This window comes from Pararge aegeria, chromosome 21 (genome assembly GCF_905163445.1).
Source record: "Pararge aegeria chromosome 21, ilParAegt1.1, whole genome shotgun sequence".
NCBI classification, from domain to species: Eukaryota; Metazoa; Arthropoda; class Insecta; order Lepidoptera; family Nymphalidae; genus Pararge; species Pararge aegeria.
The window spans coordinates 5,266,290-5,293,068 of NC_053200.1; the positions used below are offsets into that span (position 1 = coordinate 5,266,290).

The 26,779-nt window shown below is 34.9% G+C and overlaps 2 protein-coding genes across 2 annotated transcripts; one reads left to right on the forward strand and one right to left on the reverse strand.

Annotated features, from left to right (window-relative positions):
* Positions 1-109: 109 nt before the first annotated feature.
* Positions 110-16,146, reverse strand: LOC120633107 (inhibitor of Bruton tyrosine kinase). The gene is made up of 15 exons (XM_039903216.1): positions 16,116-16,146; positions 15,421-16,034; positions 14,309-14,486; positions 13,211-13,428; positions 10,140-10,340; positions 9,171-9,407; positions 8,433-8,569; positions 6,591-6,725; positions 5,254-5,548; positions 4,937-5,059; positions 4,068-4,356; positions 3,383-3,566; positions 2,636-2,837; positions 985-2,211; positions 110-305 (listed from the first exon to the last, which is right to left on the reverse strand). The coding sequence occupies exons 2-15, from the start codon at positions 15,580-15,582 to the stop codon at positions 174-176; spliced, it is 3,720 nt and encodes a 1,239-aa protein (XP_039759150.1). The 5' UTR covers positions 15,583-16,034; positions 16,116-16,146; the 3' UTR covers positions 110-173.
* A 1,411-nt stretch (positions 16,147-17,557) lies between these two features.
* LOC120633304 (NADH dehydrogenase [ubiquinone] iron-sulfur protein 4, mitochondrial) lies at positions 17,558-19,856 on the forward strand. Its single transcript, XM_039903493.1, has 3 exons — positions 17,558-17,713; positions 18,134-18,290; positions 19,365-19,856. The coding sequence occupies exons 1-3, from the start codon at positions 17,661-17,663 to the stop codon at positions 19,719-19,721; spliced, it is 567 nt and encodes a 188-aa protein (XP_039759427.1). The 5' UTR covers positions 17,558-17,660; the 3' UTR covers positions 19,722-19,856.
* The last annotated feature ends 6,923 nt before the right edge of the window (positions 19,857-26,779 follow it).

Consider the following 26,779-nt stretch of genomic DNA (forward strand, 5'->3'; position numbering starts at 1 on the left):
TTCAACTGCATCAAATCTTACTTATTCTTCTTAAACTGGATCGGCACATAATCCACCTTAGAAAAATAAATGAAATCACACATGACAGTCACATATAACATATATTATTATTTAAAATATCATTTTCATCACAATATCAATATTTATATGTAAAAATAGCACACCAATTATTATCACTTATGGGCAGTATGAATCCATTGTGGCGAAGACACATGCAGCTCTATGCGTCTCACAGTTATGAACTCATCATCAACCTCGTGTATATTGTAAAATCTTTCCAATTCCTCTATAGCTTTATCTTCAAGCTGAAACATAAGAAATTTTGTCCTAAATTGCCTATAGATATTTAGCTGATTAATCCTATTCATTCTCCTTAATATATAAATATTCAGGCCATCGAAATTTACAATGTTTATGTATTGGAAGAGGCTTCTTACTAAAGTGGTCACATACAATTTCTTATTAGGCATAAAATGGACCCCACAGTACATATGAGTTAATACAACTGCACTACACAATTTCACTGATGTAGGCTTAAGTTTCTAGGATGGGTGGATGAGCCTAGATCAGCCCTTGATGAAAATACTGTAACAGTTCTCAAAAATAGCCTTAATAAAGCGAAAGTGTGTCTGTTTGTTTGTATGCCCTAATTAAGGCACCAATCAACTTAATTTTTAGCATAGAGTTTGTTAAAAGGATAGAGTAACATAGCAAATTTTTCAACCAGGAAAAAAATGGTTCCCATGGGGTTTTATGAAACTGTAATAAAAGCGGACAAAGAATTTGGGCACGGCAAACAGCTAGAAATATTATAATCACAATAGTGTCTATTAGGCTCTTCTTGGTAGATTCTGCCTTCCAAACTGGTGGTAGAGTTGAACTAACAAAAAGACTGACTTGAAGTTTTGAAAGTGCTTTTAAACTAGGTCTACCTGCAATAATTTTAATTTAGAATTTTTGTGTTTAAAGAAAAAAAATTCTAACCTGCGTCAAACAAAGAGGTTTAGTCATAATTCTGGAAGAATCATCTTTCTGTTTCTTCTGATCTGCTAAAATTTTATCAAATTCCATTGAATTTGGCTTATTAGGGCTACTATTGGCGATGGGTGCTTCACAAATTTTCCAAGGATTTTTGGGCTTATCTGGAGGGCTACCCACAGTTAGTTTATTGAAAAAATTGTCAAGTGCCTGAGGAGAAGATGTCTCATTTTCTAAGGCTAATTTCTTCCTTTGTTTTTGAGAAAGTTTCGGTCCCACGTGGCTGATGACTAGATTTCCTTGGCCCCTGTTCATATCAGAGAAGGGTGTTGAATCCTTAGGAGAAACTGACATCCGCGATGTAGTTGGCGTAGAAGGTTCTTGAATGGCGCAAAAAGAATTATTCTTAGTAAGCTTTGTAAATGTATTGACCGGGGGTTCATTCAGGATATCTTTAGCAGAAGAAATGGCTTTAAGACGCGCTTGCACAACTTTTTGCTGCTTCTGCTGAGATGTAGGGACTTCTGTCCATTTCTCAGTCTGTCTGTTTTTCTTATCTTCTTCCTTGGAAATTGAGCGAAGAGACAATGTAACATCTCCTGATGTGTCGTTAGAAAGATCCAAAGATGTCACTGAGCTAACAGATTCATATCTCATTCTCGCTTTCTCACTTTCAGTATATTCTATCTTTTTCTGCTTCTTATTCTTTTTAATTTCGATAATGCTATCCTCTTTTTTGAAATCTTCATCTACAACTTCCAAATCTATAGGTACCAATTTTGCGCATTCATCAATAGTTTCGTCGCTTGGTGAATTGTAGAACGGAGTTACAATTCGGGAGGACATAATGGGGTTGAACATACAGTAGTATTTGGAAATGTCCTCCAATAAAGTATCTTCCAGGCAACCTAATGATCTACTTTCCAGAATGCTACTAATATTAAGAGATATAAATTCCATGCAGCACTGTTTGAGCTGAGCGGCATTGTATGTGTGCGCGAACTGACATAGCTCTGTGCAGTTTTTCAAGGATATTAGATTTGCGAGTGCGATCTCACACATTTCTCGAAGACGGCTGATAAATAATTGGTCAGAAACAATCAGCATGCTACAAATAAAGTCAATACTGTCAGAACTTTCGACTTCTGGGCAGGCGTCCGTGTAGAGGAAATTAATAACTGGCAAAAGAATTCCATGGCTGATTGGTAGGGTAACTTTTGACAGAAGTTTACTCTAAAAAAAGAATTTAAATAAGTAATTAGTCAATCTGGCAGTCCACAGACACGTCAAAACGAATATAAGTACTGTTCCAGGAAAATTAATAAAAGTGATTTTGTGAACAACTTTCTAGGAATATTCATTTTAAAACCATGTATTAGTTAAAGGAAATCAAAATGGTCCATAACATCAGTTCCGTTAACAGTTTTGCTGATTAGATGTCTTGTTCTCCTGTTCATCGCTAGTGTAGAAACTGTAGAAACACTACAATGTTATTTGTGTGGTATACGACCATCAATGTTACGCAGATACATTGAATGCAGATATCGTACAGAACTCGCCGCACAATTTTAAGGAATCAGTTCGTCAACATTTGTGACTATTATAATGTGTTGTTTAAAAGGGACCAATACAACATCTTTGAGACATTTTTCCTTACCTCAGTCCATGAATGCATAAACATTCCCTGAAAGTACTCCAGTCTGGCTGCTAGTACACACTTATGGGCAGATATCAACATTCCTTCTTTAGAGCAAACATTGGTGTCCACTAGTTCTGGGAAGCTATCCGGATCCCATGTCAGTGGCCCATTTTTAGTATATGTTGCGCTGTCTTTAAGGCATACTTTGCCATCTCTGTAACTGGAAAAAATATGAGTCTTTAACTGGAGACTCCTAAGTTACTATTGTATATTTCTGTAAGGGTGTAGGTGTAAAACACTTTATCTTTAAAAAGCCACTTAGACCAATATTTCCTCTTTCTTTAGCATATTTTCTTCTCTATTCAAGGGAGTGTGCAAACTTTAAGCAATCATTTTTATTTGCTTTTCTAACAGTTCTAAGGTTTTTGTTGAATTTTTCTTAATTTTGGTGTAGTGACCAGTTGAATGCCACTTTTAAATGTAATTCGAAACGCAAAATTTGGATGAAATACTTTGGTCTTTAAATATGCTTCTCTCCACTGATGATGCATTTTATGGAAAATCCACTTGATTATGTTATGGGAAGAAATGTATTTAAGCGCATATCGGATACCTGAAGCACATGGTACATGTCTTTGCAATATTAATTATCAGAAATTGGCTGGATTAGGACTTTAGAGCATCGTGTCTCGTGGCTCACTCTCGGAAAGGCTCAGCTGTTGATTGATTGATTGATTGATAAAACCAAAGTGTTGTAGTACTTACTAGAATTTATCGAGCAGTTTGTGCAGTCCCATAACTTGGAGTCTCTTAGCAGTTGCTTGCACTAGTTTAACGGGATCACAGTACAGGTGTGGCCGCGGTGGAGTTTCCGTATGGCGTTTTCGATTGCCTTTTTTCTTCTCTGGGTTTTTGTACACTTCGAATGCTGAGATCTCGGCAGGATTATCTATGACATATGGTATATCTTTAGTGAATAGGTCAGTAGCGTTCAGATAGATAAATGCATATTTTTAGACTTTAGTCTATTCTTCGAGCAAATGTTCGCTTATTCGTTAAGCTTAGAGTTTTTATTCTTGTTAATAGTTCCGTACGAAACAACAAGAGTCAAAAAGGCAGATTCTACTTCTTTAGAGCTAACTTGTTAGTTAATTACAAAAAAACTACTTTATATAAGTAAATAAAAATGCATGGAGAAAATTAATATATTTGAAAGCTCTGATATCCCCATTATATGGCTAGAAAAAGTAAAAAAAAAATTGAACTCCACATAATTACGCATTTTCAACGAAAAATTGAAAAGTATCGTCTACTACCATTTAAGCTTTATCATGTTTTGAGTATTTATTGATTCGCCGTTGAACGAAAAGAGTCACCTCTTCTATACTAGGGATATAGGTGCAAAAGTAAAATTTCGTTGTTTCGATTAGTTATCTCAAATTTTACTCACCAATTAACTGAATATCTGTTTCAACACCATCCTTTACATCTTCAATGTCTTTTTTAGCGTTAACTAGATCTTCCCTCCTTATCTTAAGGCCACAAGGCCCCAATTCAGCCACATCGCAAACACCAGTATACATATATCTCATAATACGTTCGAAAACCTCGGGATGGACGTTTTCAAGGTTAATTATAGGTTTGTGCTCATTTGTGCGTGATTCTTGATACAACTTGTACAGATAGTCGCTGCTTGAGGCTATTATGAATATATGTGCAGGGAAATGTTTGACGCCAACCTTTAAATTGATAATAGAAAGATTTAAAACACTCATATTAAATAATGGTACTGTACGCTTAGCATAGGGTTGGTTCATGCTCGATGCTCGCAATTGTTGAGTCATGCTTGAGTATGGAAACCCTGCAACGTCAAAGCAAAATGGATCTAATATTGCAGGTTTTACAGTCGCAAATTCTGCAAACCTAGTTTGTTTTTTTGGCAAAAGTGCCAACGATTTTGAGCTTTAAAACAAGGAACATTAGTGCCTTTTTACTCTTTACGCTACATAGAATCGATAGTCGATTTGCATTGATTGCGAAAGATTTGCTGGTGTCCGTTGCCAAGTATGTTATACTTCCTGTGTTAGCGAAGATCTTTATTGAAATTTAAATAATTCCAACCGGACAGTATCCATTTAAATGAAATCATATTATCGAAATGCGACTTTTCACTTTGTCTGGCAATTCTAAACCTGATCAATAGTTCTCATTACAATGCAACATAAGACATAATTGTATAATTAAAGTTTTATTTTGCTTCTTTTAATTCTATTAATAATTCAGATGAAATGCAATCGGCCTGGTAAAAAAAACACTCACCTTAAATATAACATCGTGTAGAATATCGTCTTCAGCTGCGGTTTCAAGGAGAGATTCCATATGTTTAGAGAGACAAGAAGGTGACAAATCCGGTAACGATGTTAGGCCACATGTCGGTTTCATCTAAAAATAAATTACTGGTTATATGATAGAAAAAGCTCTATTGGTTTTACTAAAGGTGCAAATTAAAATAAAATTTATGAGAACCTTTTATGAGAGATTTATTTCCTTGGTGTGAGCGTTGATTGGGTTGATTGACTTCTCGTGTCCAAACACACAGACATGGGCAAAGAGAATAAAATGTAGTAATGGAATACCTGTAGGCACGCAAAATTAAGTCCTTCGCTATCTACAGCGATCGTGACAGCCCGATGCACATTCGGAATCTTCGTGATTCTAACTGATGTACAATCATCCTTCTCTAAAAACTTCACCAAAGCGGATCTGTTGTCCTTTTCCCGCTCTTTCTTGATTGGCTGAGAGGCAGGAGGCGTGGTTTTGCGCGATATGTTACCAATGAACGCTTCGCCATATTTTGTTGTAAAATAAAGTGCGTCGTGAGTGAGGACAACGTGCTTTATAATAGTTTGGTGGCTGAGGCCGAATACGCATCTGGAATAAAAAAAATTATAAAAATATTTTGTTCTCATCAACATCACAGGACGGCTGTTGCTGGGTGTAGATAGTTATTTGTATTTCCACGCGCTACGGTTTGGTGCCGCTTGTATCTGCGACTCCCAGCGACGTCATTTCTGATTTTATCACATCAATACTCTCATCCACTCTGATATCGTGTGAAGCCGCATTTGGCTTGTGTGGTGGGTTACGGCCTAACCCCCGAATCTAGTCGAAGAAGAGACCGTGAGAAAAGAGTGCCCTGTAGTGGACCAGTAATGCCTTGATGCTCGAAGCTCTTTTCATAGCTTATAATTAGTACAATAGGTGAAAATTAGAGCTTTGAAAGAGGCAATTTCCGGGATATATATAAAACATGGTCGGCAGCTATCTTGAGAATAAATGCATTAAAGTTAGAGATAGCAAAGGAATAGAAAAAAATATGAATGTCAACCGTGGGGTGCCCATGGGGACAATTCTTGGCCCATTTCTTGGAACATTCTCTACGACAGTGTCTTCAAGCTTAAACAAGAGGCACCCTCCTCTTCAAGCGGTGTGCTTTGCAGGTGATTTAGCATTAATTGTCGTAGCCAGTACAGAGAAACCCCCGTGACCAGATCAAATATAGCTTTGAAAAGACTCAACGGGTGGATAAAATAAATTATCTCTAGCACCAGAGAAGACTGAAGCGATTGTTTTTAGCGGGAGACGAAAACAAGAGCCTATAAAATTTCAAATGGAAACTGCGACAGTAACTTGAAAGGAGCATATCAAATATGCAATTTCCACTAGGCATTCACATTTCACATAACCTAACTTGTCTATAATTCTTGCCACGTCAAGATGTGGTATTTTGTGTTTGTATTATCATACTTTTATCTATGTCTTTCCCTCTACTATTCCCTCGCATTATATTCGTGACAAATAACAAAATAATTCATCGCCACTGCTGGACTAATGGACTCTTCCAATGGGAGGGAATGCGCATAATTTAACTTTCGCGTTCTTTCTCCGTAGAAATTAATAGCCCTCGTTTTACCTGGTCAATTTGTTGGTCGCATCTTGCCATAACATCAGTTGGCCAACATTGGTCAGAAGTAAGACAGTAACTCTTGAGTAGGCACCTTGTTCACTCACTTTAGCTTCTACGGACACTTGTCGAAGATTGATCTGCCTGTTAACATTAAAGAAGTATTAAAGAAGCGATCTTAAATCGGACTACGATCAACGAAATTAAATAATTCATGCCAAAAAACTGTTTATATATTCGCGTGCGTGAGAATCTGCGTGCTTGCCCTTCTCTCGAGAACGCAAATAAAGTCAAGGTTTATTTACATTAATTACCATTTTTCGAGGACCGCAGTTTATTTTGTATTAATTCTTGAAAATAGAAATAAAATTAGATAACGTCATATCAACCTATTACCGGCCGACTACAGGGCACGGGTCTCCTCCTACAATGAGAAGGGATTTTAAGGCTGTAGTCCACCAGGCTGGCCCAGTGCGGATTGGTGGACTCCACAAACTTTGAGAGCATAATGAAGAACTCTCAGGCATGCAGGTTTCCTCACAATGTTTACCTTCTCCGTTGAAGCAAGTGATATTTTAATTGCTTACAACGCACATAACTTAGAAATGTAATAGTTTAAAAAAACTAAAAAACACGCTTTTTATAGAAAACCGAACTAAAAAGTAGAAAATAAATAATAATAAATTTAAATTAAGAATAGTGTTAAAAATTTCAATAAATATAAATTAATAATAATGTGAATAAAAAAAAAAAAAATTGTAAAAAAAGCGTTTAAAGCTTTTTAAGATATTATCAATATTATTTATTTTCTATTTTTTAGTTCGGTTTTCTATAAAACGCGTGTTTTTTAGTTTTTTTAAACTATTATTTATTTTCTACTAGTTTGGTTTATTTATAATAGCTTGTTTTTTTCATTTTAAACTATTGCACGACTCATAATGCAAAGCATCAGAGAGTGAGGTGAAAAATTTTTTTCACCTCATTTGACTCAGTTAATTTTCGGTGGAATTAGTATTTTACGCTACGCTTTTTTTAAGTTAGGTACGCGAACGCCATCTGTTGGTAACGCCATAGGTTTTTTTACGTTTGGGTCTAGATGGCGCTGTAGTAATTGTAATTAATCATTCGAAAAAGCTAAAAAATCTTAATTTTTATATTGAAAATTGGAATAATCTTCTCAGATTAGTGTATTGTCATCGGTCCTCGATATGTCTACAAAGTTTGAAAGATATCTAATCGTTTAAAGTGGGTCAAAAACGAGCTCAAAGGGCCGACCCCTTTGAGCTCGTTTTTGACCCACTTACATACATACATACAGGTGAAGCTAATATAAAGCGTGTAAAAAAGGGGAGGTAATGATATAGCTTTTAACATTTTATATGTGTTTTATAAATATAACGTTAAATATGATTTTTTAATTTTGTTTTAAATACAATGCTTACAAGGTGTCGTTTCGGTCGAGTGTCCCATAACACTGTTTGTTGTTATATCATTTTTTGGTATATTACTCGATTTACTCTATTACAGTAAAATGCGATCTTATTGGATGGAGTCAGTTAATGCGCTGAAGTATGTGGCTGCGCAGATTCTGTTTAAAAATTGAAAAGTCTCATTTTTGCTAAATATTTGTTACACAAGTAATTAAAGTAAACTAAATTGATAGGTCTAAGCGTATGACTTTCTTTTCACATTGTTTCTTTTGTAAAAGAACAGCACTACATTTAGACCTGTTAATTTAGTTTAGTTAGAATATTAATATACATCCGACTTAGCACTACATGATACATGCGCAAGCACAAAGTAAAAAGCCAACTTTAAGCTGGTCAAGTACGATCTATGATTGTTACACACTTGATGGCGATCTTCTTGCATATATGTTTGTGAAGTAGATACACGTCTCCGCGACTGGTCGTGATGACTGTAGCAGCGTCGGACGCGTCCACCAATTGCAAGCTCGCCTCTTCTTTGTTGTTTAGGGAAATTCCCACCTTAGGAATAAAAAGATCATCAATACCCAATAATAGTTCAATCTACCAGTAGGAGGGTTTGCCCATATTCACCTCGCCAGGGTTGGTGACCGCACAACGCGGCGCGTTTATACTACCTATAAAGTGTAACCGAAACGAAATACTGTTAAAACCCTGCATAAGTATATTTCATAAGGAATGACCCTGTAAAAATATTAAATGAAAAGAAGCATATTTATTTTCCATACAATTTATTTAAAAGTGTTAACTTATGACAACAATATTGAAGATAAACGACCGATACGCGCATAGTACCTACGCTAACCGATGCATACCCTCAGTGGCGTGCACAGGGTTTTTGACCAGGTTATGCATAAACTAGGAAGATGCCATCAAATGGAAAAATGCTTCGCGTTTATGAGTTGTACAAAAATTTTAGGGTAGGCAGTGCTTTTGCGCATGGATGAAGTGCACGCCACTGAGCACCCTATTAAGAGACAGGAGTCACTTGATTTTAATTTTGCATGTGATGTTAGGGCCGTATCTTATTTCTTTCAGTAAAAACGTTGGCAGTGCAGCGACCTGCACAAAAAGCTCTACTGCTACTTAAATTAGTACTTACCCTTTTAGGAGCAGGAACAACTTTATCCTCCTGCGAATGGCCCAACTGTCCCAAGTTCAGACCCCAAGTGTACACAGCGTGTGCGTTCCAAACAACTGAGTGCGATCTCCCGGCGCAAATCCCCAGCGGATGGGATATCTTTATGAGAGGCTTCACCGACGCAAGCTTGATTGTTGTTGGGCTCTTAACAGTTGATGGACTTGGATTCTCCGTGTTGTTGAGCGAGTATTGGATTACCTGTGGGAATAAACTATAAATATACTCTACACTAAGTACATGAATTTCAAGTTTGCAATGATTTTGGATTTGGCATCGAAACACTATAATATTAACTCGTTTAAAAGATTAAATTCTGTCAAATCAAATAAGTTTTATTGCGCTGTTTGTAGCAGTGTTTTAATGCAATTGAGATTTTATGCAAGTATATAAAAAAAATTTTCAAGTGTACGCGAGGGCAAAGAAATTTAAAAAGAACATACTTGAGACAGAAAATGAGAGGTCAATCAACCCAGTCCACACTTATACATGTAAACTGCTCATTAATTTGTCAATACAATTGTCAATTTAATTCCCTTGCATCGCTTAAAAATATTAACGGGTTCCAAAACCAGGATAAAAAGGAAATAAATAATAGATCAAAGACGCGCTGGTTGTAGCAGTGTTAAATAATGTATTTAAGATTTTACATAAGCATATAAACCATTTTTGCAAGTAAACACGGCGGTAAATAAACTTAAACAGAACTCGCGAGAGATCGAAAACGAGAGGTCAATCAACCTGTAAACCGCTCATTCCATCACATCACATTTCCAATCCACAAAACACTAGGAAACCGCTCATTAATTGGTAAATGAATTTAACTCCCCGGCATCTTTTTAAAATGTTAACCGATTCAAATGAACTTGTTTAAGAACGAGACTGCATTCAATCCTAAAATGTAAATAAATAACAGGCCGAAATAAAACTTACAGCGCCGCTCTGCAGCAAGAAAACCGTAGAAGTCAATGTTATAGCGACTTGAATGCAAGGTTCTGGCAATTTCAACGGAGCTGGGCGAAGCGCTGTGGAGTGAGGACCGCCTGCTCTGGCCGGTTGGCCCGCACACCATACTTCACCTCCTTCGTTAGCAGTCCCGCTAACCCATACACTGTGGAACTTGCCGAGGCACACCTGTATGGGACAAAAAACAAGTCTAAACTTTTATTTATCTAACTTTTCTTAAATAAATAAATAAATATACTACGAATATTGACACATCGCCACCTAGCCCAAAGTAAGCGTACTAATATGACTTATGATTATTTTTATAATTAATATACATAAATATTAATTTACTTTTTAGTGTAAAGTATGTTTTCCAAAACGAACTTCACACTAAGAAGTAATTGAAAGATTATTTACATAATAAGACATTAAAGAAAAAAATTATTTGATTCTACATTTCAACAGCCAATGAGATCTTTATATCAGTTTAGCCTCTCGGTTGGATCTATTATAGATAGGTCTTTAAATATTTTAATTGATTTTACAAAATTAGTAATTCGTGTAAAGGAAATATGTGTACAATTTTACAATAAACGAGCGGTTGACACCTTGAATATTTCTCTTATACTCGTAAAGGTCAGAGTTTATATTAAATGTAAGCTTATGAAAATGATAGAAAAGCTTAGGAACAACAGGCTAAGTCTGTTGTTCTTCTTAGCTTAAAAATTTACAGGTAAATGCCGTGTGAAAGCCAAATCTGTTTACAAATAGATTCGCTTACACTTAGAATATTCTACTTTTTTTTCCTAATTCAAAGGTTGCCTGGCAGAGATCGTTATTAAGCGATAAGGCCGCCTTTTGTATTCTACTTCTTTTGTATTCTATATTTTGTATATGTTAATGTTGTGGTATACAAATAAAGAGTTTTAATAATAATAATAATAATAATAATATTAATTATTAGGAATTTGTTATTTATTCATTATAGTATGGGTCAATTCGCTCAACAAAATAATCATCAGCATTTGATTGTTAGAAAGTTTATTTTAATTGTGATCTAATATTATATGGACTGGTTTTTAATCCAGTACTATACACATTTGGTGTGAACTGGTAGGATTGCAGGGGGTTTATTGCTGACACCACCCTAACAATCCTCTTCGGAGGTTCTTCGGCAAACATCATGTTGTCCAACGAAGAGTTTGAAGGTACTTCCTTATTCGAATACTCTTGTTTTGGTAATATATCAGACAGATTACCGGTAAGTGCTTTTATCAATGGTTCCCCTCTTATAATACAATATGAAAACAGAACAAGAATCGAGTATGATATACCAAACAAAATAATGTAGAATATAAGTTTTCCTTTGTTCTCTATAACAGTAACTCTAAGAGCATTGAAACAACTTATATTCAAGTTAGCTTGAGCTTGGGGTTCGAGAGTTTTCGTACAATCTTTTGATATGGGCATCAAACTTGTTTTGTTTAACATACAACATTGTATCGGATACAGTTTATCCAAATTAGCTTTGTGCCAATTTGTATCTTTAAAATCCTTGTAGTCGATTACTCCACAGCATTCATAGTTCACCATAATATAATCCCATACATGTGTTATAAGATCGTTCTGTTTGCCATAATTACTCAATATTGACAATCGCATGTATCTTATGGTGTTTTCGTTCTTCGTATAAATGTTATGAATCCCAGTTATAAAAAACAACCAGAAGGCTGTCGATGACAAGATTGTGACAAGGAATATGTAAGACTTGATCGCGCACTTGGCCCTGCATCCAGCTCCTAAGATCCCACAGCAAGACGTGAGAATTGTTAGTACCGCTATTGGTATAAGAATTGTGGTCATCGGGGTGAACCATAGTTTCAGATTAACGAAGTTAGCTATAACGGCTACGAGGGAACTCTTCGTCACTGTGTAGTTTACTTCGCGGAAAAAATCGGTGTTTATTACACACCACACACAAATAAAACAGCCGACGAATCCTAACAAGAAGAACAACATATTTGTGAAGCCTAAACATGTACGCGGTAAACCAACTGTGTGCATTTTATATTGTTTCCAAGTGTTTTTAGTAAACGAGAGACAAACAATTTCTGTATGTAATTAAAGGATGTATTCTGTCAAATTTTCATATTTTTTAGACGTGCAAATTGACATTACAAAGATATTAAAACTTTTTATGAATACAATGTATAAAGGCGCATTTACATGTGACGTTCCATCGCGTAGGTTTTATAGTGACGTCAAACGGGCAGCCCGTTTGACGTCACCATAAAACCGTCACCTAAGATAATTCCCCATTTACCGGGCGTTTGCTTACTGCATAGCCTCGGAGGCGTACGTGCCAATCATCTAATCCTTCCTTCATTCCAACGGTCGCCTAAACCCCGAAATTAATAATCAATCTAATCCAAAATCTACAGATGCAGATTTATATTAGCACCGCTATTCTTTTGTTATGGCTACTCTTTCCTGTAGCAAAGGATAGCACTACTAATGTAAACTTGTCATCTAAAAATATAAGACTGAGCCTCTACATCCTGACTGAGCTTCCGAAGCTCTCCACCAATCTTGCAACTGTTACGGACAAAAGTAACACTCAATCTGAATAATGACATACCTTGACGCACTTAAATCAAAGATTATGTTTCTAAATTAAAAAAAAAAACGAACAAAATTCAAAATTCATTTATTTAAAGTAGGCCTAATATTAGCACCTTTGAATCGCCAAGTATGTCCGTTTGTAGTGACTCTACCACCGGTGCGGAAGGCAGATTCTATTGAGAAGATACCGGCACAAAAATCAGCAGTCGCGCTTTTCCAACATCATTTTACAATTTAACAATCTATCTTGTGTTAGATAAAAGCGGAGGGGCTTGCTTCCAGGCAACCTTTATCAATAGTAGAGTAACCTTGATGTATTATTATTAAATGAGTATTCTAAAACAAGAGCGTCAAGAATATTAAAATAATAATGCTTTAAGCCCAAGAACGCCTTGGATTTCTGTTGTAATCAACCAATGAGCTTAAAAACTTACTTGTTTAACATTAGCGTTGGTACGACTGAAGCAGGTGAGTAAGTCTGGAACATTCCGCGGCTGGTGCGAGCCCGTGCCCAGCGTGTAGTTAGAATTGCTCCCCCACACGTACACATCACATGGCTCGTAGCTAGACAGCTTGCACATGTAGTGTTTGTCAAGCATCGCATGATCCAGTGCCTTGTAGTCATCTTTATCGACGATATCCGTGTTTACACCTGGTCGGAGAAATGTACACAATATTTTTGAAGGTCCTCCTTCTTAAGAAAATTAAGCTCAATTTGATATACTCCGCAAAAAACACAAGAATCTGCATAGTGTCATTTATAAGATCTTCAATCTTTATACTCCACACAAAGTAGATCTTCGGCAATGTACTCTACGCACTTTTCGCTCTGACAGCGGAGCATCAGCAGGAGATGTTGACTTTACAATAGTTAGTTATTGTTATAGCAAATTGAGTTAAATTTTCATAATGTATTATGGAATTCCGAAAAGTAGCGCATGCTTCTATCCAATGGAGAGCTTAGCGCACATTCTGGAATTTCGGACGAAATTGGATTGAACAACAAGTGTTTTTCATACTTTTGCATTCTAAGTCTTCATATGAGATTTGCTCGCTGTCTTTTCGAGTATGGAAATTCATGATCATCGGAATAAAATGGGTTTTATTTGCATTGTTTTAAAGCCTAAATTTGGCTACAATTCTTTGGCTTGGATTTTTGACAGAACGGTAGTAAAACAGATGTGCAGGATTGGCGAAAAACGAGTTACATTAGATCGATTTTACTTTGATATTAGAAAACGACTACATGTTTGTGAGCAAGCAATCTTGTACTAAGACTACAAACTGTTGTAACACACCGCAAATACTTTGCTTTCTTTTGAATATTCTTATTGGAATTTTTTATTGTTGGTTTACAGTAGGAACAAAGTAATATCGTCATCACATCCACTGCTGGACATGGGTCTTTTGTAAGGAGTTCGAAAACCCACAGTCGTTTTAAAGTTAATCCAGTAATACTAATAATTGATTGCAATAAAAATTTTAAGCACAAAAAGATTTAAAGTTTAAAAACTTTCTTATTAAATATTTACCAAGTTTCATCAAAGTGACGGCTGAATGTATCTGGCCATAGAAGATGCTTCTATGCAATGGGGTATATCCAGACTCACGGTCACGTGCATTAATGAATGCATCAGATGAATGACGGACAAGCCATTCCATTAAACCATTCCTCCCTCTTGAAGCTGTCATATGCAAAGCTGTTCGTCCCTATGAATGCAAATAAACGATTTATTATGTACAGTACAGTACACCTAATAGTCTAAGTACAGTAGGATCACCTTTAAAAGTCCCTTAAATAAACTAACCTTTTCATTGATACAAATAAACTGCAAAATTGCACTTTATTTGTATCAATGCAAAGGTCAAAGTGCAAAGTACAATTTTTATTAATTTTATCCACTACAAATAGGCCTACTTTGAAAGGGATAGGGAAGGGAAAATATCACGCATACTCGAGAGTAATGATTATAATTTAAAATAAAGTATTTTTGTGTGTGGTTTAATATGCTGTTTTTTTAAGTGGGAGTTCAATCCACTCTAGGGGCCATTTGGGAATTTAAAATTTCTCACAATCCTCTGCTCTGGCCTGGTGGGAGGTTTAGACCCTGGCTAGTTACCATCCTACCGGCAGAGACGTGCCGTGAGGCAATTTACCATTCCGGGATCATCTTGCATAGCAACTGATTAGCAGTAAGGGTTTAATAGAACTGCCATACCCTAGACAGGTTAACCTGTTTATCAATTACAAGCAGGTGAGATTGCAGTCAAAGGCTAACTTATAGTTGAATAAAAATAAAACAGCTACATTCACAACTCTAACTTATTGTTATAACATAAAATCACATTTAAACATGTATGTTTGTTTCAATTTTCAATGGTTTTAATATTGAAGGACCATTACTGCGGTCAGTTGCTATAGCAACCCAATTCAACCTTAAATCAACCCCCGCTGATGTTACAGTTATCACTGCATTAGTTGAACCAGTCTCTAAAAGTTTCAATCTCAGAAAAAAGTTGTGAACCAATGTTTTCTAATATTACGATTAGTGTAATACCCTTTTGGTGTAGTATTTGTAATAATTGCTTGGGTAGGGTTGTGATTACTGTGAAATTGAGCAGACATTGTCTGCTTTAGGCTTACCTCAAAATCAAAAGCCTTTGCAAAATTAGCACAGGTTGATTTAATAAAGCTAGCAAGAGACTCATCGCTGACAGATCTCTTCGTTATTGCACTAGTTAATGATTGGCCATGAATTCGTGATTTGCAACGTTTTGTGCAATCAACTTCAACTGACTTACTCATTTTACTTGTTTTTTCAACTGCTTGCTTATATATGCCTATCTATGGCGTTTTTTTATAGTGTGCTAACAGTTTTTTACTGCCAATAGGACCAAATATTGCCAAGCAACTGTTTCCTTTTATAATGCCCATAAATTATCTTTTTGGATTATTGTTCATCTGGTTGGTCTAGGAAATTCTCCAAATTCCAATATCTTTCCACATCCACAAAGGCTGGATAGATTACTGTTATAATTCAAGTGAAAAGTCTTTGTAGGTTATCCTTCTTCCAAGAGTCCACTTTCTTACTTTTAATTAAGTATGTACAAATATATTTTTCACACAGGTACAGAATAGATATGGGTAAGGTGATAAATATTATTTAATGAGCAAATTGTACTTGAGGTTGGCTTATGCCAGACCCCATTAAGGGTCCCAAATTTTTTTTAACACAGCATAATGGTAGTTTTGGCAATCTGTAAAGAAAAAAAATAAAAAAACCTCAATTTAAAAAAATAAATAAGCTTTTTATTAAAGCTGTCTTTAAAACAACTAACAATTTCAATACTATACATTCTCAAGGAGTGGACAATGTGTAACCCCAGTATTTGCCATCTTCTGTTACACAGTATGTTGTTCTGAATACACAGTATGTTGACTATGTATGTATGGAAAAAGTTACATATTATCAATGAATAATTAAATAAAGTTTTTATAACAATATATTTGTTTAATAAAAACAAAACGCTTTTAGTTTTATATCAGGACAAAGTGTAGTTTAGGCTTGAGTGATTATATCACATTTTCGTGATAATAACCGGGAGCGATGGTTTGACGTGCTCTACGAGGCATACAGGTGGACAGCGCCAATTCTTCTCTTCAAACTCTGGGCTGGTATTGCAAATGAAACTAGGTATAGAAAACCCCGCACCCGATTTAAATGCGGAATATTTACGCGCGCGCTTTCTTGAACTGCCGTCAGCACCGGATCATTCAGGCGACTTAACGAGATATTTCAAAATATTTGTCATAATGTTGTGAAACGAATGTTTACTACTTTTATATCACAAAGTATTTACTATATTCTAATAATATAACATTCTTGACATTGTGTTGTTTTAAATTTAGATATTAGATACCTCTCACCAATATAAAAAATTCAAATAATAATACCTTTACATGAAACCAGCTGCACAATATTTTTCAGACTCGGAGATCACTATGAACATCATATTTTACGTCCGATATATCAGAAATTTGTACATAAAGTATCCTAATAAGAACTACGAGTTCATAAATAGTTTTTACTTAAATTTTACTAAATTAATTGATAAAAAATCTTGAAGATTAGATCACCTTGACAAAAAGTCAAAAACTGTCAAAATTTGTGCTATGTCCACAGAGTACACATATAGGATGTAATATGGCCACAGAGTACGGAAATAGGAAGTACTTAACCTTTTTGGAAACAGAAAGGTTCACAACCAAAAACATGACAAAAATAGAACATCCCAAGTGATACTTACTTTACCTTGTTGGTGTGTCCCATTCCCACAATTGGCAAATCAAAAAAATATTTGACCTTTACTCAGGGTTTCACTTTATTTGGGTAATTATAACATTTTTGTTGACAGCGGTGCTTTATTACATTTGTATCACACCGAAGGTCAGTTCATAGTCCACCTGAACCTGGACCCTGGTAACATTGGCGTGCCACATATTACGTGCCATCAAAAATGAGGTAGGTACGTGAACAGATAAAGAGCTGGTTTCTACCTATCTTTATGTACGCTAGTAGGTTCTTGAATCAAACAGCAGAAACTCTATTGAAAGAATATATTTATTACAAACTATCTTATATCTAGAAAATGGTTAGTGTAGGCAGAGGTTGTAGTTGGAGATTGCTCACGATCTCAATACAATCCTAATTCTATGAACTATACCAACTTTTCATTTTTGTCATTTGTGTGATAGCTTCGTCTAAAAACCAATTGAAACTTTAGACATTTAGGAAACGTCAAATCTGTCAAAGTCAATGTCCAAGTTGTTGGGTAATCGCATGAAAACATTTTTTCTAAATCCAAGAAAAAATCAGCTAAGCTATGTTACAAGCAATTGGGGCCGCGGCTAGACTGTCCAGGACAGGTCTGTCGAGGTAAGTGCAATTTGTACTAATATGTTTCGTAGGTACAAGTTAACCTATCGCTGTTTGAAAAGTCTTAACTCCAAGGTTTCCAGTGTAGCTATTAAGGACTCTTTACTCTTGGCAAAGTCGAAAGATTGACTGCTGCTTTTTATATTAAATCTGAAGGTGTAGGGAGTTCTAGGACATCCAATATTCGGTTTGGGATCCCAAGGTGTAAGTAGTTCTAAACGCGCTCGGTTCTTCGTTCGTTGTTCCCAATTACTCTGTTGTCCATTGGATCAGTAACGTATGTTCTGTACAAGATTTTTTTTAACTCATGATGTAAACAAACTTCATTTCTCCTTTAGGCGGTTGATTATGAATATTGAAAAGTGCATGTATATGTTTGGATTTGCAACAAATAAAGCAGTCCTATTCAATTCTGTTTAGGTCACTCCCTGCCTTCTCAACCTCTTCAAGGTTGTCAGCCGAGGACCCTGCCCGTCGTAAAGAAGCGCCAATAATTGACAATGAAACTGTTTTTGCTACACCTGAGGAAGCTAAGGAAAAAATGACCCAAGCAGTAGCCATTACTGTTCCTACAAAGGTAAGTGCTTACTACACATAATCATTACTTAAATAATAAAAATAATAGCAAGTCAATATTCTTTTATTATTTGCTGGTAAAATTTTGAAATATAAGCACATAATAAAACAATATTCAGAGTAGTTGAGTTTTTAAAGAATGTCTTGTCATTTAGTGTGCTCCTTGGCATATGCCTCCCCCAGCATTTTCCACTGTGTACTGTCTTGTGCAGCTTCTCCGGTTATCTCCAACTCTGAATTACTGATCATCTGCCCAACATACTTATTTAAATTGAAATTCCAATCCAAAATTCTTTACTGTAGGCCCATTACAGGCAATTATGAAGTGTTAATACATATATGTTTAGTATACTTTAACTTTTCTCTTGTTCTGTGATAGGTTGTCTGGTAGAGATTGCTTGTAAGTGATAAGGCTGCATATTGTACTTGCCTAATATTTGTAATGTTATTTTAGTTAAACTTTGCATTATGTATTGTTGTACAGTAAAGTGTATTAAATAAATGTTTACATAATTCTGAGGTGATGGTAATAGCTATGTTTGTGAACTTGATACTAAAGCTAGGAGTGTTCCAAACACACCCTGGTCTAAGAAGAGCCCACAACTAACTTAGTAGGGTTACTTTTTTTTGTTATGATTGTTTCACAGTCATTTGATATTTAGCTTTGAAGTTAGAGCATTTCACATACTTTAAGTAATCAATATTCAATATTTTCGAATATGCATTGTCATCCTCTCACCATTTTAGAGTACCAGTTCATTTGTTTTGTTTGCACCAATCACAGCCCATCTACATTAAAGTTGGTTTTTCTCATATTACAAGTACCTTAATTCTCTTACTATGTCTTATTTCCTTATTGCTGTTATTGAGGTTTTTCTATCTTTTATTGTTTGGATTGTTAAAATATTTTTCCATCATGGTTATTATCACTGATGTGTGGTAAAAACTTAAATCTTAAATCTTTCTACACTTGAAAAAGAAACTTTTTAATTTGTAAAACTTGTTTTACAGAAGTCAGTTTTTGTCTGTAAAAAGTTTTTCAATTTTGTTATCAATCTGATTCAAACAATTTCAGGTGGACCTGTCATCGATATCTGGCGTACCGGAAGAACACGTGAAAAATCGCCGAGTACGCATTTACCAACCACCGAAAAACGCAATGCAGAGTGGCACCAACAATATTCACCATTGGGAAATGGAGTTTGACACTCGTCAACGTTGGGAAAACCCACTAATGGGGTGGACTTCTACTGGCGACCCATTGTCTAACTTAAAAATACAGTTTACATCTCCTGAAGAAGCCATAGAACATTGCGAAAAGAATGGTTGGATCTGGTTTTTGGATGTACCGAAAATAGAAAAAGATTTTAAACCAAAGAATTATGGAGTTAACTTCGCTTGGAACCGTCGTACTAGAGTGTCCACTAAATGAACCGGTAAATTATTAATACCTTTTTTTCTTGTAGAAATTCTTTAAACATTATTTGTATAATTTAAGTTTGAACAGCTTAAATTGATTGTTAATATTATGTATATTATTTAAATACAATACCAGCATTCACTGAGAGTATCCTTTTCATTTTATATTTACTAAAGTCCCATTAAAATTTTTTTTTCAAGGATGCATTCCTATATTTGAACCTATATTTCCTCAGTATAATTGATGAATAACATCTGATGGGTTCAAACATACTGAATGTTTAGAAGGCTTCACTTTTTACAATTTGATTTGTCCAATGGAAAAATGTATGTAGGATAGAACTCATTATGTTTTGTGTCTATGCCTTGCAATTCTTAATATCAACTATCAATTGTACAATAGAATGTGATAGTCTTTGGTATGTTTTTGAACTGTGTTTATAGGATATTATAAAGTACTAAAATTCTAAGGGTGCAGTAGTAACGCCTAACTAACAACTTTCCAATTTTCTTTCCGCTTAGTGTACTGTTTGAACTTTTATGATGCAGTCAGATAAAATCAGATTTTAAATTGTCTCTACAACCGAGGAATTAATTTGACAGTGGAGTCACTGTCACTGTACTTAAAGAAAATTCTTATATTTATTCCTTATGCAAATTTTTTAATAATAGATAATCAAAAGATTGAAAACATGCCCTAGCAGGGAGGGAATTAAATCTCAATGCAGAGCTAACAAATAAAAATGCAAATATTCAATATTTTTTTAATCATAGTTTTCAACATGGTTAATTTATATTTTTGTACCTCAGAAGAAAATCATATTTCGCAGGTCTCACTTAAAACTTTTTATTTACATATAATACAATTAAATATAATGTATGTATGATACACAAGTCGAACAATTTATTAACATCTTGTTTTTATAAACATAACTTGGACTGCAGGTTATGATAGACATATAAAAAAAACTTGTCTTATTTTTGAGTAAGGATTAAACAACCCCTGGTACAGTCTTAGTTCTGGCCGAAACCTGATATCTGAAATGGGTTACAGAGGCATTTGTCAATAATTTCTCAGTACCAACACATTGTACACTCCATCCATGTACAGAGAGCATGTTAAGCTGCCAATTTAGATATCGCCGAATTGTGATAATAATCATTAGAGCCTGCCTTGACCTTGACCCTTGACTAAGCAAATCCTTCAATCAATTTATGGTTATATCAAACACTATTGACTAACTGTACAGTTATCTATCTTGTAATGAGGCCCGCTTCAGCGGATGCACTTCGACCCTCCAGGATCTTTTGTGCTCAAACTGTACAGTCATAATAATATATCAATATTATCATTCCCCTAGCCCAGTAGGATCAAAGCTTTATAGTGGTATACCGTGGTCCTATCAGTAGGTGATATCGGTGGGACCATTGGCCTTTAACCCAATAATAGGCTGAGGATTATAATGATTATATATTTGCAAATGAGGATGAAACCCCTAAATGTGACTATGTTGTGGCATCCAAGTTGACTGCATAGGTGTACGACTTTATCTCTCTGTGCTTCAGGACCCCCAGTCTTCTATTATTATTGTGTCTGACAAAACAAACTAATTAATAAAATGATAATTGTGAAAACCTAATAACACTAATCAATTATCCTTACTACTGTACCTATATGTTTGTTTGTTTGTCCTTCCTTCACGCCCTAACTGAGCAACCAATCGACATGATTTTAAGCATAGTTAGTTGAAGGGACGGAGAGTAACATTGGCTACTTTTTATTAATTGCAAATTTCTTAAACTATATTTATTTTTACACCCTGGTATGGAAGTGGATGGTCATATATTGACGACTGAGACACATACTTGGGGACCTGAAGCACGGAGCCCAAAATCATACACGTTAGTTTCTGCATAGATGAGTCCTGAGAGAATGTTTAATGTGATGTCACCTGTCAGTCTGACTTTGTTGCCAAGTCTGGAGTTGACCAGTAGTGGGTAAATTTATTATCCATAGACCAGTATCAGTAACGGTAAAGCCAAGTATAAGTTTCCAAAGTAACAAACATGGTAAATTAAGTTAATCTGCCAAAGAGGTTTGCATTTTTTAGTATGGAGCATGCCTTACCTGTTGACCGCTATTATTCACTCTTTCCAAAATAGTGGCCACGCATATAATCTGTTTAAATAAATAGCTGGCATCAATTCAAATATTTATATTTTACATATTTACATAATTGTCAGGTTTCCGACATACAAGCTGTTAATGATTTGCTATTTCGAAGCGTCGTTAGCGTCTTCAGAAATTGAAACTAAAACTTTATGGACAAATCTGAAATATTGTTTAGAATCTGAAATATTCTGTTTTTAGGGTAGGTATGTTGGATTTTTTTTAGGAATCTGTTTCCCTTATCGTCTACAAACTATAAGGTTATTTAAACTTTAGCAAATGAATAACTACTCGTATAATGTAGTAGTTTTAACTATTATGATGGCGCCACCTGTTTGCTAATATCTTGGTAACCTGAAACTTTTGAAATTTTGTGTCATATAAAAATTATTTCTATTGATTGATACAGGATTTTTGTGCCCGCTATTCTGGAAAAAGATAAAAATGGCGGACAAGTGGGAACGCCAACATATTAAAAGCCTTTTGTTTACTATGGAATCAAGGCGTAAAGGTTATTCATGTACGCTAACACCTTGACGGTTATTTATTTGAAACTTTTATACTGAAGAAGTTTAAACATATATTTTTAGTAATTTTCTTGAATTATGTCTATGTTTTCTGCAGTCCATGTTTTGTCTATGGTTTAATAATAATGCAATTCGTCTAGCTACCATATTATAAATGTACACCGTACATCGTCAGGAGTAAATTTAAAAGTAATTTCTTACTCTTTACTAAGTAAAATTATTATTAAAAATTATTGCATTTCTCTCTTTATCTACTTATTTACATAGTAATAATAATAAAACGGTATTCGTGAAACATGTCTATTCTATTTAGTTAGATATAATGTCGTTTTTATTCAAAATTTTATTTTCCGGTTTAAAATCGGTTTTTAATGCTATATTTTAAAGGGTTTTAAGCAGTAGTTAGTGTAAATCTTGTAAAAGCGCGGTGGTACAAATATTATTCATTAAAGTGTAAGGGTCGAAAATCTAAAAATCACTTTGAAATAGGTTTCGAAAATCCTAATTTTTCTATAAATCGAATTCGTTAAGAAAGACTAAGCTTCTACATAAAACGCCAATTTTTATTTATTTTATATTGGTAAGTACACTTACAGATAAAAGTATAAATCATTGACTATGGGACCAACCGCGTGGGTTAAGATAGGTATCAATTGTATCTATAGACAGTGCGTATTGTGTATTGTAATTTGATTTTTAGCGATCATAACTTACCCGTTAATTATATATGAGCTTTATTTCTATTTAAATTTGGTAAAGAAATTGCAATCTTACATAAATAAAAGGAAGCTGACAGCCCTATTAACACATTTTACTTTTAATAATTTTACTGGTGAAACCTACACTGTTGGATGCATTGTAAAACTTCATGGTGGAAAGTCTTTTCTAAAAGTTAAAACACGTACGACTTAATATAATGACTTGGTCCTTGCTACGATTAAAGTATTTGGAAATGTTTACGGAAAATTATGTAAGTAAAAAGTAGATTTTATTTAATACAAGAATGGCTTGATGAAAAACTCTCCTAAGTAAAAACATTAATGAGGAACGCGCGTGTTAGCCTAGAAAATACCTGTTCACACGACTGGAACTTGCTTAAGCCACACTTCCACTAACCTCTATTCATAACACCAGACTGGTCTTTCAAATGACAGCTTAATTTTTACTCCATTTGAAATGTCAGATGTGGCATACGAGTGTCTCAAAAATATAGAATTTTTAGAAATTCTAGTTTTAGTTCCTTGGACTCTCGTATAAATGCGCAACTCGTAAAGCGCCAAAATGGCGTCAATCAATTGGGGGGAAAAAACAAATTGACTGCAGTCTGCCAGTGGTAAAAGAGTTCCAGTCAGAAAAGTGGATACAGAAGAATTCACATCTAAGTAAATTTTGTAACTTTGTTTCCCGAAAAATTATGATTTTAAAGACATACATTAAAATCTATCTAACGTTTGAATCAATTCATTTATTGTTTCCTATAACACAAGCGAATATAAAACCTATATATGTGCTAGTTCTGATTTACACACATCTCAAATGTCTAAACTTAACGTACTAGACATGTATTATGAAAATAACACTACGCTTTCTCTCGGGGAACGTTAAGATGAGTATAGCAATAATCTTAGACCTGTCGGCTTTTAGTTTCATGATGTGTATACAATACAATAAATTATCACGCCATTAGCATACAATTAATTAGCACAAATGCGTTTATTGAAATATTGAATTTTATTTGATTAATTGGATGTATTATTATTTCTGTTTTAAAAATGTAATTGTTGCAAAAATATTTATTAACAAGCCATTTACTTATAATGTCACACTAAATTAGGATTATAACGAAAATCTTTTAGAATTTAACTAAAAAGTTTAGGCGACTTGAGTATTCGTCATACAATTCGAAAATGATTGTTGAAAATTTTGAATGTTACAAAGTAAATAAGATAAGCGTAGCCTAAGTAGGCCTGAAATTTATAATTTCTATCATTTGTCTATGGTAGAAAACATATATCTAAAACATGGCACAGACTGCCCTGTTGGCACACAATGCCATGTTTTATATTTCTTTCTCGCGTTTGTTTTTCTTTTTGCTTTTTGCTTTCTTTTTGCGTGGACACACAGTTCCAATATTTTTCTCTCTTTAAAGTAAGTCTCGAGTATTTTTCTCCCATTTCTTTCACGTTTTAGTGTGACGTTATAAAGTAAGACCACGAGAATTTAATTAAATAAATTATCTACAATTAATATCAGAACAAAAAAGTCAAATAATTAATTATAGTGGACGGGTATGTAGGTACATGTTGTACATGTAAAATCATATATTACTATGTGGACTTTATTAGCCAATAAAAGAAGAATTAAATATGACGGACCTATGGAACATTAGTATACCGTGATAAAAATCTATGTTATATTAATTTAATGGTTTTTCCCAATTTTGGCTCAGACAGTTCCCGTGCCAAGGTATCTACGACCAGCTATCTTGGCACTTATAGATTGCTGGATGCTTGTAAAATCGCATAGGTACACTTATTTCAAAATGATTGGTGATTTCGGCCACGCTGCTCAATGTCCAGAGAAATTTTCCAAGTTAAACCAAACAAACCCGGCGTAACACTTGTAAACAAATCTGGTTTGCCAGCTTTATGATTATATACGCACAATTTGTTTCTCAAAAACCATTTTTAAATAATTTCCATAGACAAAGCAGTTGCATATACCTATAGGCCGCCATCTTTTATTCTAGTGCAAATTGGCCTACAATAAAAACATCCCTTTACTTATTACCACTGATTACTATACTGAGCAACCCAATTCTTCCTGTACTTGTCATATTATATGCTAAAAGCAGTACACAATCTACGAACTACTATTATCTTGCTATTGAGACATCAATATGAACAGCCTCCCCTATTCAGTAACTTTACTCACATATTGTTGTACAGAAACAGGCGTTACTGATAAAAAAAATATTAAGCTTAATTTGTTTTAATCCGCGAAAGCAGACAAATCTGTAGCGGGCAATTTATAACAATAACGTAACGCGGGCGAAATCGCTGTAACAGCCAAATATACCTAATATTTGGCTGTTACAGCGATTTCGCCCGCGTTACGATACTATTTAATATTAAAGCACATAAGCCGCGCGGATACTTGACTCATAGTCATTAATTCAATGCGCGGGATATATCCTAAAATATGTGTCCAAATAATGAAAAATATTTCCATATTGGGCAAGGTTTATCATCCTAAGTATGAAAAAGTTAAGTTTAATAATTAATTTAGGAATACTTAATTGACAGTTGCTGTAAAAAGTTACTGAATAGGGCTGCTGAGCTCCAAAGGGGGCAAAAGCGTTTCATTGTCTGCCAAATTTGTATGGAACTGTCAGATGATGAGGTTTGGTTGTCAGAAAATGTCAGATTCCGATTACATAAAAACTTATAGTCAAGAGCAAAGAGCCTTAGCGATGAAAGCTGTGTGAAATGTACAATAATGCAGGGAACAAAAAACTATTTGATATTTTCACTATTTTATGACCGCACTTATAGTAAAAATGAGCAGATCCATTTCGCACATCACTAGCGACATTTTACACACTAATTTGGTGCCGGTAATAGCACATTCACACCATCCGATTCCGAATCTAAATCTGATTAAAAATTGGATAGAATCGGAAGGTGCAGGGAGTTCTACAAGTTATAACGAATTAAAATGAGCTTTATCTCTCTCAATCTCCTTTGCATGCTTAGTAAAAGAAAGCGCACATATATTTGCTTCTGCATAAAGGAATGATGTAACATGGATCTATAGGTAAATGTATATATTTTTAGCTTACAAAGTAGATAGTTCACATAGCAATGATCTTTACGGTAATCGAAACTAACTGTGCAATAGTCACAATAAAGGCAATACCAAACCGCAGCGTGCAATCTGCATCTTTGGCGGCGTTCAAAATTGCATCCACTGTGCGACCAATCACAAGCGCACGGTCAAGCCAGAAACCTGTGATTGGTCGCTCATAGCACCGAAACTAGAACGCCGCTTAAGACATAGTAAATGTGTTAGACCAGGTTGCCTCGCTTAAACTATAACTACGGTGCTTTGGTTGTAGTTTGGTGCGGATTCGCGTGCACGCTTTACTGAAGAAGCAGCCTACTACTATTTTGCTTCCTCAGTGCGTGAGAGAATCAGAGGCGTCCATATTACGTCATCCGCACTATGCTATAACACAAATACTGTAAGTTGCAATAATTTAACTGTACCGGGTAGGGACAGTCAAATGAGTTCTACAGTTTGGTATATGATTTGGTATGATCGCTATCGGAGAGTCATTTTTAGAGTAACGAAACATATAACATGAGCCTTTTT

Excerpts from the sequence above, each read along its gene's own strand:
- LOC120633304 (XM_039903493.1), top strand. The coding sequence starts at position 17,661 with ATGTTACAAGCAATTGGGGCCGCGGCTAGACTGTCCAGGACAGGTCTG. Across the intron at positions 17,714-18,133 it reads TCCAGGACAGGTCTGTCGAG|GTCACTCCCTGCCTTCTCAA; the intron begins GTAAGTGCAATT and ends AATTCTGTTTAG. Across the intron at positions 18,291-19,364 it reads CCATTACTGTTCCTACAAAG|GTGGACCTGTCATCGATATC; the intron begins GTAAGTGCTTAC and ends AAACAATTTCAG.
- LOC120633107 (XM_039903216.1), bottom strand. The coding sequence starts at position 15,582 with ATGAGTAAGTCAGTTGAAGTTGATTGCACAAAACGTTGCAAATCACGA. Across the intron at positions 13,429-14,308 it reads CGTCACTTTGATGAAACTTG|GTGTAAACACGGATATCGTC; the intron begins GTAAATATTTAA and ends TTCTCCGACCAG. Across the intron at positions 2,838-3,382 it reads AAACTGCTCGATAAATTCTA|TTACAGAGATGGCAAAGTAT; the intron begins GTAAGTACTACA and ends TATTTTTTCCAG.